A 13,328-nucleotide genomic window follows, 5' to 3' on the forward strand; every position below is an offset into this window, starting at 1 on the left:
CTGGGAGTAGATGAGCACACAATATACAAAACACTGAAATGGAACAAATAAAAACAGCCTGTAACATGTCTGTGCAAATACCTCTAGTCATTTAGAGGTTTGGGGTGAACAATAACAAAGCCATTTTCACTGGTGCTGAGTGGGTGAACAGGTCAGACTAAACAGTCCAAAGATCAGGGTCTCAAATATTCTCCCTGCTATTAAACTGCCATATCTGCACGTGAAATGATGCATCCTCATTAACTGATTCCTTGTCTTCTCCTATCATTTGATGTTTGTGGTGTAACACATTTTTATTGCTTGTAATAAACCATCATTTTATTACTAATCTCGTATGTAATGTAAACTCCCCCCAAAGGACAATAAAATTCAGAGAATAAAGTGGTAAAAATGACAGTGAGAAGTGCATGTCACTTACACCACACGTGTACACAAAACTGTTAACACCCTGCACTCAACTCCAGCATGGGTGTGAACGAGTGAGGTCATACAGATGAGAGGAGGCGAATACGGGGCTTTTAAAGGTCAAAGGCAGATGGAGACAGATGGGGAGGTAGTTTGAGGTACAGCTGGATGGAGATGCAGGACTCCAGAGTGTCTGCACAACAGAGATGGTGTGGACCCCTGTTGTCAAGCCTATCAATAATTCAGGAGGAGAGTTTCATGGAGCCTCTGTCTGATCAAGAGAGGTGGGTGGATCTCATGTGCGCATCACCTCCTTTCAGTTTACAGCATAACAGTGATTATTACCAAGAGAAAGGAGCACATAAAACACCTTCAAATTAAGAAGTTGAGATCATAGTAACACAACGGTGGAAAAAAATAAAACTGCAATAAAGAAGATGGCGATGAACAGTCTAGGCATAATGTATGTTTGCAGGAATGGTTTAGAATGAGACACTGCCATGCAAAGTGGCTCTTCCTTTTCAGCTAGGATTTTGGCCCAAGTGACCTTGTCCCACTTGATAAGCTCATCACCGGAAAGTACAATAAAATAATTCTGATGTTTATTGGCAACCAGAAGAAAGAGATTAAAATATACATTTCTTTGATTCAGTTCCTTTATGCGAAAGAAATGTGAAAGAAATATGAATGGAAGAAAGAGATTTTAACAAAATGATACAAAGGCATTGCTCTGTGGATGTAATGTGTCAGCCTAGTGGCAAATATGTCATCAGTGATGGGTGGGTGTTACCTTGTGGCCCAGTGTAGAGGTGTGGAGTTGAGGTCACCTCCCAGCTGGTCAACTATGGCTCCCTTCGATATGTAGTACCTGCACATACAACCAATTATCAGGTGAAACTTCTATCCAAGAATCTGACCTCTTTCTGTAAATCTAATCCAAGTGTGAACTGCAAAACTGGACTCAAAATCAGTCAGATTGTAGGCTCTATCTATGACAAGGAAATGGAGTGGTAGAAGGATGCTACACCTGCAGAGACCTGGTGGAACAAACTGCTAAGACACAAAACTTGGTACTGGACATACAGTATGCAACACTGCCATTAACATGTCACACCAGACAAATCCCCAAGTTACAGTGCATCCAGAAAGTATTCACAGCGCTTAACTTTTTCCACATTTTATGTTAGTCTTATTCCAAAATGGATTAAATTCATTACTGTCCTCAAAATTCTACAAACAATACTCCATAATGACAACGTGAAAAACGTTTGTTTGAAATCTTTGCAAATTTATTAAGAATAAAAAACAAACAAACAAAAAAAATCACATGTATTCACAGTCTTTGCCATGACACACAAAATTGAGCTCTGGTGCATCCTGTTTCCACTGATCATCCTTGAGATGTTTCTACAACTTGATTGGAGTCCACCTGTGGGAAATTCAGTTGATTGGACATGATTTGGAAAGGCATACACCTGTCTATATAAGGTCCCACAGTTAACAGTGCATGTCAGAGCACAAACCAAGCCATGAAGTCCAAGGAATTGTCTGTAGATCTCCGAGACAGGATTGTATCAAGGCACAGATCTTGGGAAGGGTACAGAAAAATTTCTGCAGCATTGAAGGTCCCAACGAGCACAGTGGCCTCCATCATCTGTAAATGGAAGAAGTTTGGAACCACCACGACTTGTCCTAGAGTGGGCCGCCCGGCCAAACTGAGCGATCAAGAGAGAAGGGCCTTAGTCAGGGAGGTGACAAGAACCTGATGGTCACTCTGAAAGAGCTCCAGCTTTTCTCTGTGGAGAGAGGAGAAGCTTCCAGAAGAACAACCAACTCTGCAGCACTCCACCAATCAGGCCTGTATGGTAGAGAGGCCAGACGGAAACCACTCCTTGGTAAAAGGCACATGGCAGCCCACCTGGAGTTTGCCAAAAAGCACCTGAAGGACTCTCAGACCATGAGAAACAAAACTCTCTGGTCTGATGAAACAAAAGATTGAACTAATGTCTGGAGGAAACCAGGCACCGCTCACCACCTGGCCAATACCATTACTACAGTGAAGCATGGTGGCGGCAGCATCATGCTGTGGGGATGTTTTTCAGTGGCAGGAACTGGGGGACTAGTCAGGATCGAGGAAACAATGACTGCAGCAATGTACCTTGATGAAAAACCTGTTCCAAAGTGCTCTGGAACTCAGTCTGGGGCGACGGTTCATCTTTCAACAGGACATTGACCCTAAGCACACAGCCAAGATAACAAAGGAGTGGATACAGGGCAACTCTGTGAATGTCGTCTGTGCAGATTCTCAGTCATCCAGGCCATAGTAAACCGAAATAACCTTAGAAAAAAATCAACTGGACTTGGATTTCTAGATCGAAGACGTTTCACCTCTCATCCAAGAGGCTTCATCAGTTCTGAATGGTCTGAATGGTCATAAACAGAGTGATGTGGTGTATGCCATTAAGTGTAGTCAGGAGTGTAACGACTTGTACATTGGTGAAACTAAGCAGCCGCTTCACAAACGCATGGCCCAACACAGGAGGGCCAACTCCAGTGGACCAGAGTCAGCAGTCCACCTCCACCTGAAGGATAAAGGACATCCTTTTGAGGACAGTGAAGTCCAGATCCTCTCCAGAGAACATCGCTGGTTTGAAAGAGGAGTTAAGGAAGCTATTTTTGTTCAAATAGAACACCCCTCACTAAATCGGGGTGGTGGACTAAGACACAACTTGTCTTCCATCTACAACCCTGTTTTGAGATCTCTGCCCAAACATGCCCACCAGGACAATAGTCGTCGGCTGACAGGGGAAGATCCAAAGACAGGTAACTACTCTCACCGATACTGGGCTGTAACGAACTCAGTCGTCAAGGGACATTGTTGGCCTTCAAAGGACTGAAACACCACCGATGGGGATAAATATCTCCGGCTCAACGCCAGTCAGTCAAAACTGATGAAGCCTCTTGAATGAGAGGTGAAACGTCTTCGATCTAGAAATCCAAGTCCAGTTTATTTTTTCTAAGTTATTTCGGCTCTGTGAATGTCATTGAGTAGCCCAGCCAGAGCCCAGACTTGAACCCAATTGAGAGACAATCAAGAATGACCCTCCCACAATTAATCCCTGAGAACAAATCAAAATACCAAAGAACAAGACAAAATATAGTATTCAAGAGATCAAGAAATCAAGGACAAGAATATTACTCCCATAATTAATCCCGCAATTGGGGAAATACCTGTATTCCAGCCATGAGGATCTCTGAAAAACTACTCAAAAATACCCAAAACAAGACAATGTAAAGTATTTGAGAGAAATCAAGGACAAGATTTAACACGTGCATATTTACAATGCATTTTACCCTCAGGATTTGAGTATTGCACCTCAGTTGACTATTGCATTGTCCCTCATAATTTCACATATCTTATCACTGCAGTGATGTACAGTCTGATAGCTGTGGGGAGGAACGACCTACGGCAACGCTCCTTGCACTGGGGATGTACACACACAAATTGGGGTTGGAGATGGAAGTAAACAAGCTGGTGGCATTTTGCTCATAAACCTTTTACACAGGAGATGGTACAGATATTCAGTAATCAAAATATTTAAATACGGGTTATAGTTTGAAACACAAACGTTTCACCAAAATGCAGTCTACTTCACACAGATGGTGCAATGTCTTTTCACCAAAACCACTCTTACTGGTGTCTGCCGTTTTCAACTGGTCCAACAGCTTTAGCGGTTGAAAAACAGGTGATTGCACAAATAAATGAATGAATAATTTTACCTTTAATTCATTTTGTCATATACAGATGTCTGCACAACCAAAGTGAAAAAATAACAGTAAAATAAAGAATGAATAACCAGCAGTTTTGTCCCACATTCAAATCCTACATTAATGCAATGAAATGGGAACTAATTCTGTACAGTATTTGACAGATGGGTGTTAGGTAATTTCTTAGTCAGATAGATATTGATTAGATATTTGTTGTATTAGTAATGTTTAGTGGAGCCAGTCTGTCTAGCTCAGGCTGTTAAATGCTTAGTCATTCTTATGAGTTTTGTGCAGGCTGCATGTGGGCCAAGGACAACTAGATAGAAAAAGTCTGCAGGCAGGAGGTTATTGCCATTATTATGATATGTGTAACTGTAATGGTAATCATAATATTTTCTTATGTGTAATGTTATGTCAAAATGTTCTTAGATACACACCACTAATCAACAGCCACACACCTTGACTTTCTTCATGTTTTGACTATTGTTATGGTCAGCTGCAAAGCTGGCATATCAGGTGACGTCACGGTTTGACGTTGCTGGGTAGAATGGGCTAGCCCAACCAAGTGATAAAATTGTATAGGCATTATGGTTCAGAGTCTTTCATACTTCGTCTGCCTGCGTGCAGGTCGGAGGTGGAAGAGATCTGGACGTGTAATGTTAATTTTACCTGTGATTCTTTGAATAAACCAGCACGGTTATTTTTTATATATCCAAGTGGTCTACTTCGTCTTTGTGAGTTCCTGGTTTCAAAGAGCCGGAAGAAGCTTAAAAATAGCTTATATGGGTAATAATCTTAATTAAAAATGGAAATAAATGTGTTGGAAAATAACTAAGGCAACTGTTCCCATACAAAGCACAGAGGGTCAACAAATGGTTTGATGAATAGGAAAATGTGGTAAATCCTCTGGCGTCATCTGTATATCATATACAGTCAGTTCATGAAGTATGCAGATAAAGGATGAAAATTTTAAGATATTTCCTTAACTGATATTGGGCCACATTAGCAATAATAAAATACAGTGCTCTTTTTCCATTATACAACAGTTTTAACTACTGATCTGTTCATTGTAAAATCAACAAACTCAAAATTTAGATTACAGATAAACACCATTACTTGCAACATAAATTAAACAATATATACAGTGGAACCTCGGTTTTCGTAAGCCCTACTTTTCGTACGATTCGGTTTTCGACGACTTTTTTTTTGGTCAAAATTTTGTCCCAGTTTTCGTACATCCGCTCGGTTTTCATACAGTTGATTGGTTGGTTCAGCGTCATTAGTCCGTATTAAACTCGTCCGCCTGCCCACGTGACTCAGCCACTCATTTCCCGGAAGAAATGAGTGAAAGGAAGTAACCCCAGATAGGGCCTTGATACATGAAGTCCTTATGGAGGGGGATGCCCCCCCCAAACAATAATCTCTCTTCCTCCCTCTCCCCTCCTCGCTGGCTTCCATATGCCAACAGGAGTCATCAGTAAAGATAAAAGTGATGTTAAATGCTCATTTATCCATTTCATTAGTCATTTATATTAATTTCTCGTTGTTTTCTGTATGTAAAAATATAGTAATTCTCTGTAAAATGTATTTTTTGTTAATATTTTTGGGTGTCTGGAATGGATTTATTGGATTTACATTATTTCTTATGAGAAATATTGCTTCAGTTTTCGTATGATTCAGTTTTCGTCGGACTTTTTTGAACGGATTAATCACAAAAACCGAGGTTCCGCTTTATTTAAGAAGATGACTAAAATCCAAGGCATGAAAAACACCAAATGATGATGTATAAGTTCCAGGCTTTGTTGGAGAACACAGTCCATCAGACTAAACATGCTGGACATATCAAACAATTAGGAACAGGTCTGACCTGTTCTTGCTTTATCAAAAGACCAGTAACCTTCAACTGTAAATAGCCTATAATTTTGTAAAATAAACATGAAACAGGTTACTCCATTCTGCCCACAGTGGATCCCAGTTTTACTGGTTTTATATGATACCCAACCCTTATTTATTTTATAGGAGTGACTTGTGCTTTCTGTATCTAACATGTAAGTGTTCCTGCTTAGCTGGTACAGAAGTCCCAGAGATACATAGATGCCATCTTTATCAGTCTAGGAAATCCTTCAGCATTTAGTGCCACTGATGAAACACAGTTAATCTCTACACAAGGTGGTGTCAGATATACAGTTCATCACTTTGTTGATTATGCTGGAAGCCTCAATTTTATATGTTGCAGTGTTCATCAACATGACTGCCACGGTAAGGACAAAGGTGGAAGATTTTATAATCTGTGTACACATGTAATCCCATCTCATTCAACAGTGATAGCTACAAACTGTCTCCTGCATTGTCACTTATTTTAATCAGTTAATGTCAATTAATCGATAATCGATTACTCATTGACATCCATAATGCATTGCAGATTTAATTTTAATTGAACAAAACTGACATTTTTGTCTATCAGTCTGCACTCAATAGTCCATATTGTTTTTAGAAATGTTTGCCAATTTATAAAAAAAAATCAAAAGCTGAAGTCATACAAAAGTATTCAGACCCTTAATTCAGTACTTTGTTGAAGCCTCTTCGGCAGCAGTTGCAGCTTCCAGTCTTCTTGGGTAAGGTTCTATGAGCTCTGCACACCTGATTTTGAGCAGTTTATCCCATTCTTCCTGGCAGATCCTCTCAAGCTCTGTCAGACTGGATAGGAAGTGTCTGGGAATGGCCATCTTCAGGTCTGTCCACAAAAGTTTTGTAGATTTTAAGTCTGGGCTTTGGCTGGGACACTGAAGGACAGTAAAAGATTTGTCCTGAAGCCACTCCAGTGTTGAGTTCAATTTTAGTGTCAGACCAAAGTAGCTTTTTCCATTGAGTTCTCAAAGTCCTTCAAATGCTGTCTGACATAATCCAAGGGAGCCAGTGTATGCTTTCAATAATGATTGAGGGGCAAAAATTAATCAAATCAATTTAAATTTCAATATACAACACGATTTCAAAAAGTGAAGGGGTTTGAATACTCTGTGAAGTCACTGTAAATATTCAACCTTTTCATTCAAATCGATCTGGTGGCGTTTTTAGTTCAGTTATTAAAACTCAGTTTAAACATTGTGTGTGTAGAGCTGAACCCAATCTCCCCACCTTGTCAAAAGGCTGAACTGTTTTTTTAGTCATCAGAAGATCAGACACTACCAGCAGTGTTTACAGAGTAGAATATTTACGTTGTCTTCCACATTTTAATAGTCAGTTCTCTGAGTAAGGACATTTATTTTTGGCCTATTTCTAACCTTTAAGATATTGAAGGCTTCATATAAAATCAAGGTGACTCACTTGACCAAGTCTATCCTGTTGTTGATGGCAGCCCAGTGGAGGAGCGTTACATTTTCTTTGTCTGGCTGCCGAACATCAAAGCCCGCCTCCACTAACTCCCTGCAGCGCTCGAAGATTCCATACCTGAGGTGGAGGAAAGAAAGTCACCTCAAAGACAAATACAAACCCAGCAGATATAAACAGAGTTAAAAACCTAGACACACTGACAAAACAACAAGAGCTAAACAAATAGTCGTCCACACTGTGGCGCAACTTGGCACTGGCTATCTTTAGGAGGATATTCCCAACCTCAAATCAAAACTACATAAATCTGTTGTTGTCAAATGTAACAACAAGTCAGGCAAAGCTTTAGCTGTCTACCTTGAAAGATATTTCCCACATTTCTCGTCTTCACACCCGGAAATTCTATCACCATTTTTGGAGCTTGTGAATTACTTCATTTGCTGACGTACTGGACTACATTATATTCAGAGGTGTCTGTATATTTTTCTCCTGTCCACTGACATACGAGAGAGTCAGAATATTAGGAACACCTCTGAATATAATGTAGTCCAGTACAACAACACCTTTAACTATGACCTCAATAATGAACATATAATTGAATTTATACATTTATGACAGTCTCACCAAAAACGGAAACATTTTGATCTTCATAAACACAAATGTTAAGGCAGAAGGGTTGCAATGAAGTGCATACAGATGTACAGGTTGGCAAAATGTTATGACAGATCGGTGTAAATAGGAAAGCATATTGCTTCCAATTGCCCACTCGGTAACTATATAATGATGTCCACCTCACTAAGACAAAGCAGCGTGAATTACAACAACAAAACGCACGCATACGTCCACTCACTGTGTGGCTTTGACGATGTCCCAGGTGCTGTAGTCATCCACATGATTTTTACGGCTGACGTTCTCACTGTAGCCGTGGTTGTAATGACTCTGGGGTTTGATTTCCTGAAACACACATAAAGATAAACAAGTAAGTAACAATTTATTTATATAAAGCTTTTCTGAACCCAAGTTACAAAGTGCTTCGCAATAAAAGAAAACAAAAATAAAGATAATAAACAAATAGCATAATCAGAAGAGTGCAACACAATGAACCAAAACCAAATTTAATAACAATAACAAGCAAACAGAGCAAAAACAGATACACCACAATGTATAAGAATAAAAACAGGGACAGAGACAGTCAGGGTCAGTGATGAATGCCTACCTAAGGTTTTCAAGAGAGAACAAAAAGTGGACTAGTGTTGCACGATATACCGGTACTAGTATGGTACCGCGGTACTGAGGCATTTAAAATGGTACTATACTGCATTTGGATGGGACCGGTACTTGCAGCGCCCACCCGCAACAGAGGAAAACAGAGCAGGAAACAGCTTCCTCGTCCTCTGCTCACTGAGCAGCGTGGACTGGAGCAACAAACGGAGCAGGAGGAAAGCTTGGAGAGAGCAGAGACGTTGGAGAGGGAGAGAGCGAGAGAGAGAGAGAGGAGGAGAGAGAGAGAGAGGAGCACGGAGAGGAGAATGGCTGCTGTAACAGTCACCACCCCGCAACTTGTGGACAAACGAGGGGCGCGAAGTGCTATATGGCAGTACTTCGGCATAAAAACAAATGAGCAAGGAGAGGCAATTAACGTTGATGCGCCATTGTGTAAACGATGTTTTAAAACATGCATGGCTAAGGGCGGAAACACCCAGACCTGCACACTGAGTTCAGGGAACGACAGGTAATTTACTCATGACATGTGCCCTTTTCAAATGCAATAGTTCAATAGTTTTAAGTGTGCAACACATGATAAAGAGTTCTTATCAAACATAGAAATTTTTTTTCTAAATTTTAATAAAAAAATGTGTTTTTTCAAAAAGTTCTAAAAAAAATTGTTTTGAGTGCAATAAGAAAAGCCTAGTATTTTGAATTTTATTTTGATGTTATTCTAAGATTTTCTATTAAAATAAAATCAGTAATGACATTTTTTGCGTTCTCTTTTTATCTGAAAAACTATCCAAAAGTATCGAAAGTATCGAAATACATTTTGGTACCGGTACCAAAATGTTGGTATCGTGACAACACTAAAGTGGACAAATCTGAGACAGACTGAATCTCAAGCGGCAGGCTGCCACCACAAAAGCCTGGTTGCCCCAATCTTTACGTCTCGATCTAGGCACTTTCAAAGCAACTTATCAGAAGACCTACCAGCCTCCATTGAATACCAATGTAAAAGCTCTGAGACATACAAAGCTGCCATAGAGTGCAAAGCTTTATAAACAATACAATCTTAAAAGTAATCCTAAAACAAACATGAAGCCAGTGAAGGCCAGAATCAGAGTAATGTGTTCAGGTTTCCATGTAGCAGTCAACAGATGAGCAGCTGCATTCTGAACCATCTGAAGGCAAGACAGAGAAGCCTGAAAAATCCCAACATAGCGTGCATTACAATAATCAATCTTATATTTCAAAGATAACTGTTTACAAATTTTAACTCAGCCTTGTCCAAAACAGCTGTGCTCCACAGAGGCAGGAGGATCTTAGTTGGGTAAAAGTCTATGCAGGGAATGATATCTCACTAAAGACCACAATCTAATAACAATGCTAACAGTCAGTCAAGCACATTCTGTACACATCCACATTCATGAGAGGGGGTTAAATCAGAAACATAACACAAAACATGAGGGGTGTGTAGGGGCTTTAATTTGAACAGAACCCTTTTCACAGCAAACATTCTGACTTGTCAACCACAGGTGGACTGTAGGCTATATCATTCATAACTGCTGCATTATACTGAAAGAACCTATGTTATTAGTTCCACCTGAGAAGTCAGAAAAATGTGTATGAATCATCTGGGGAACCTAAAGAAACACAGGTGCTCTGATGCTCATGAGGTCAAGATTTCAACAAAAAACATTTATTCTGACAGCAAAATAACTAGTATAATAAGAACAGACTTCTAAAGGGTGACATGACAGACATTTGTAGCCATCAAACTACAGCATAGAACTCCAGGTGCCTTGCTCAGAACACAAAGTTCATAGAGATGGCTGGTCACAGTATTAAAACAGAAGAAAATAAAGGGGACACAAAGATGGGCTTGCCGAGTGTGGTCACTGAAGATCTAATCGGTTACATACAGTGACAAGTCAAAATGTCTGCTCACATTGGCTTATGTTTATCAAATAACTGCATTGCTGGTATGCTTATTACTCAAATATAAAAATGACATGATGTTATACTTACTGATAACAGCTGCATAATTGGCCAGTTATGGTAACCATAGCCTGCTGGCCAAACTAAATCTGCCAGTGACACTTGAACATTAGGAGTGAAAACAATAGTTGCAGTAAATTTCAGTGTAAATATAACTTTTCAGCAAAATCGATACTTTCTCCTTTAACACACAGTGCATTTCCTTCATCGTGGCACATTTGCAAAGCTGATTTTTAAAGTCTGAAACCTGTTTTAGTGCAGGGAACCACTCAAAGAGAAACTACCCCTCGGCACTGCTAGAGGTCAAAAACTCCTCTGATTACCTTTAAACTCTGGCTACAGCTTCTTAAGAAACTGTTAATTGTGTAGCTTATAAATATAATCACAGCTTATGGAATTTGAAAAGTGCATTTTTAAACTGCCATTTGAATATAAAACCAATTAATTGAGCCTAACTCTCATACATAATGACATAAGTAAACTGGTTGGGATTTTCACCTGGTTAATAAAGGTTCCCTTCACATCTGACATATGGTACTTTTATCCAAAGTTAATGTATTTACTTTAACAGCAGAATAAGCTTGAATTGCAAATAGTAAGGAGAGGGAGCTGCTGTGAAATTACCACGATAAAGGGAACATAAGAAACTAAGAGCAGGAGAGAGGGAATTTGATGTTATAGAGTAAATTAGACTAAGGGGGAGGATGACGGAAAAGGTTGTGACAGAGGTGACATGAAGGTGACCAGCTTATATTTTTATTCCTGTATTTCAAAGGTTTTAAAGGTGCCAGGAGGCATTTTTTTGTTTTTTGCTGTCAAGTTTAGGTCATTTTATAAATCCATACAACCTGTTTCAGCTCCTCCATGTGATTCAGACTAGTTTAGTTGCCACCGCTGGGAGTCAGTCGGTGATGATAGTAACTGTGCTGAGCTGTTTCATTGGGACAGGCTGACAAACAGAAACCCCAGAGAAAAGAGGAACACGGGACCTCTTCCGTCATCTGGATATTCACTTGAGAGAAAATGCTGACGTTTCTTCAAAAGAGAAACGGCTTCCCTGGCGGTTGAGGGGCAGTGGGAAGAACACTCAGCGCTAAGCCCTCAGACAACAGATGCTGAAATCACTTTCACCATCTCAGCCTTCCATGGAGAGCACCTCTAACCCCCTGCCAGTCACAACATCCTCATTCCCTCTCTTCATTACCTCCTGCCAGCTAAAAAGCTGATGGCATTTGTTTCTGTAGTGATAATTACAGCCTGTGCATGTTTTCACCTGCTTACTGGTGATGCATACAACAACTGAGGAGAAGCGGTGATGAAATTATTAACCAAACATATTATCCATTTCATGCTTATCATCGATTCTCAGTGCGCTGGCAGGCTTGGCTTTTGTCTGTGGAATTGGTCGGTGGAACATACCACTCCTTGGGGGGCTGGAGGTCACATGCATGAAGATAAAAATATTTGACACCACCACTTTTGAAAATGTATGTTCATTGGGCTGCAGTAGAATCAAAAGTAGCAGGAGAAATAGGCAGAACAATAGTACTATAGGTGTCATTAGACCCCTTTCACTGTGGCACATGCCTCGGTAAAATCACACATTCGAAATTTAACAAGCGCCTATGTTTGGCAGTGGATTAATTTAGATTGATAATAATGGGAAACTAATTGATCTGTTGTTGTAATCCAGAATGTCAAAGCAAAATGTGAGCTGAGGCACAGTGGTCAGGGTTCATACACCAAGGTGTGGTATGCATAAACAGAGAGAATAAGATGGGAGGTGGTGTGGCCTTGTACAAAGATAAGAACTTTTGTTATAAGAATGTAGACAAAATGTCTAGGGTAGTAGATAATTTACTCGAATGTGTGACTGTTGAATTACTTTTGGAAAAAAAGAAGAATGTTGTAATAAGCTGTATCTACAGAGCACCTGGAGCCAGCATAGAAAAATTTTATGACTGGATGGAAGAAAATCACTCGCCAGTAAGTCATAAATTAATGTTTATATGTGGTGACTTTAATATAGATTTGTTAAATCCAAACAAGCACACAGGAACTGAGGAGTTTATTAACACATTATATAGATGTATTTTATACCCAAAAATTACAAAACCAAGTAGATTAACAACCCAGCATGCAACACTAGTAGGTAATATATTTACTAATGATATTGATAGCAAAATGTCTAGTGGATTACTTATAAATGATATCAGTGATCATTTACCAGTATTTTTGGTTTATGACTGCCATGTTAGAAAAGAGAGGCCAAAAACAAATCTTTTTTATAGGAGGGTGATGAACGAATATGCTGTAAGGAGGCTAAACGAGGACTTTTTGGGGCAAGACTGGGATGCAGTTTACAAAGAGGAAGACTTAGACAAAGCATATGAGCAATTTTTAAATATATTCATGGAAGTATATGACAGGAACTGTCCTCGTAAGCAGTATAAAAACAAGAGGAATTACAGTGGGAAACCGTGGATGAGTAAGGGATTACAGAATGCATGTAAAAAGAAGAATCCGTTATATAAAGAATTCAGACAGATCCAAGAAGGCGGAAGAAAAATATAAGTTATATAAGAACAAATTAACTGCATTATTGAGGATATGTAAGAAAC

General features: G+C 39.6%; 1 protein-coding gene across 2 annotated transcripts in view; it reads right to left on the reverse strand.

Annotated features, from left to right (window-relative positions):
- The window catches only part of zdhhc17 (zDHHC palmitoyltransferase 17), a 37,288-nt gene that overhangs the window by 17,385 nt on the left and 6,575 nt on the right, over positions 1–13,328 (reverse strand). For both annotated transcript variants that reach the window (XM_020601396.1, XM_020601397.1), the window contains exons 2-4: positions 8,351–8,454; positions 7,498–7,620; positions 1,196–1,273 (exon numbers count right to left, since the gene is read on the reverse strand). In XM_020601396.1, the coding sequence (XP_020457052.1) occupies positions 1,196–1,273; positions 7,498–7,620; positions 8,351–8,454 (305 nt within the window). The remainder of the gene's footprint in view (positions 1–1,195; positions 1,274–7,497; positions 7,621–8,350; positions 8,455–13,328) is intronic.

The sequence above is a fragment of the Monopterus albus genome, unplaced genomic scaffold (assembly GCF_001952655.1).
Source record: "Monopterus albus unplaced genomic scaffold, M_albus_1.0 scaffold51.1, whole genome shotgun sequence".
In the NCBI taxonomy this organism is placed as follows: Eukaryota; Metazoa; Chordata; class Actinopteri; order Synbranchiformes; family Synbranchidae; genus Monopterus; species Monopterus albus.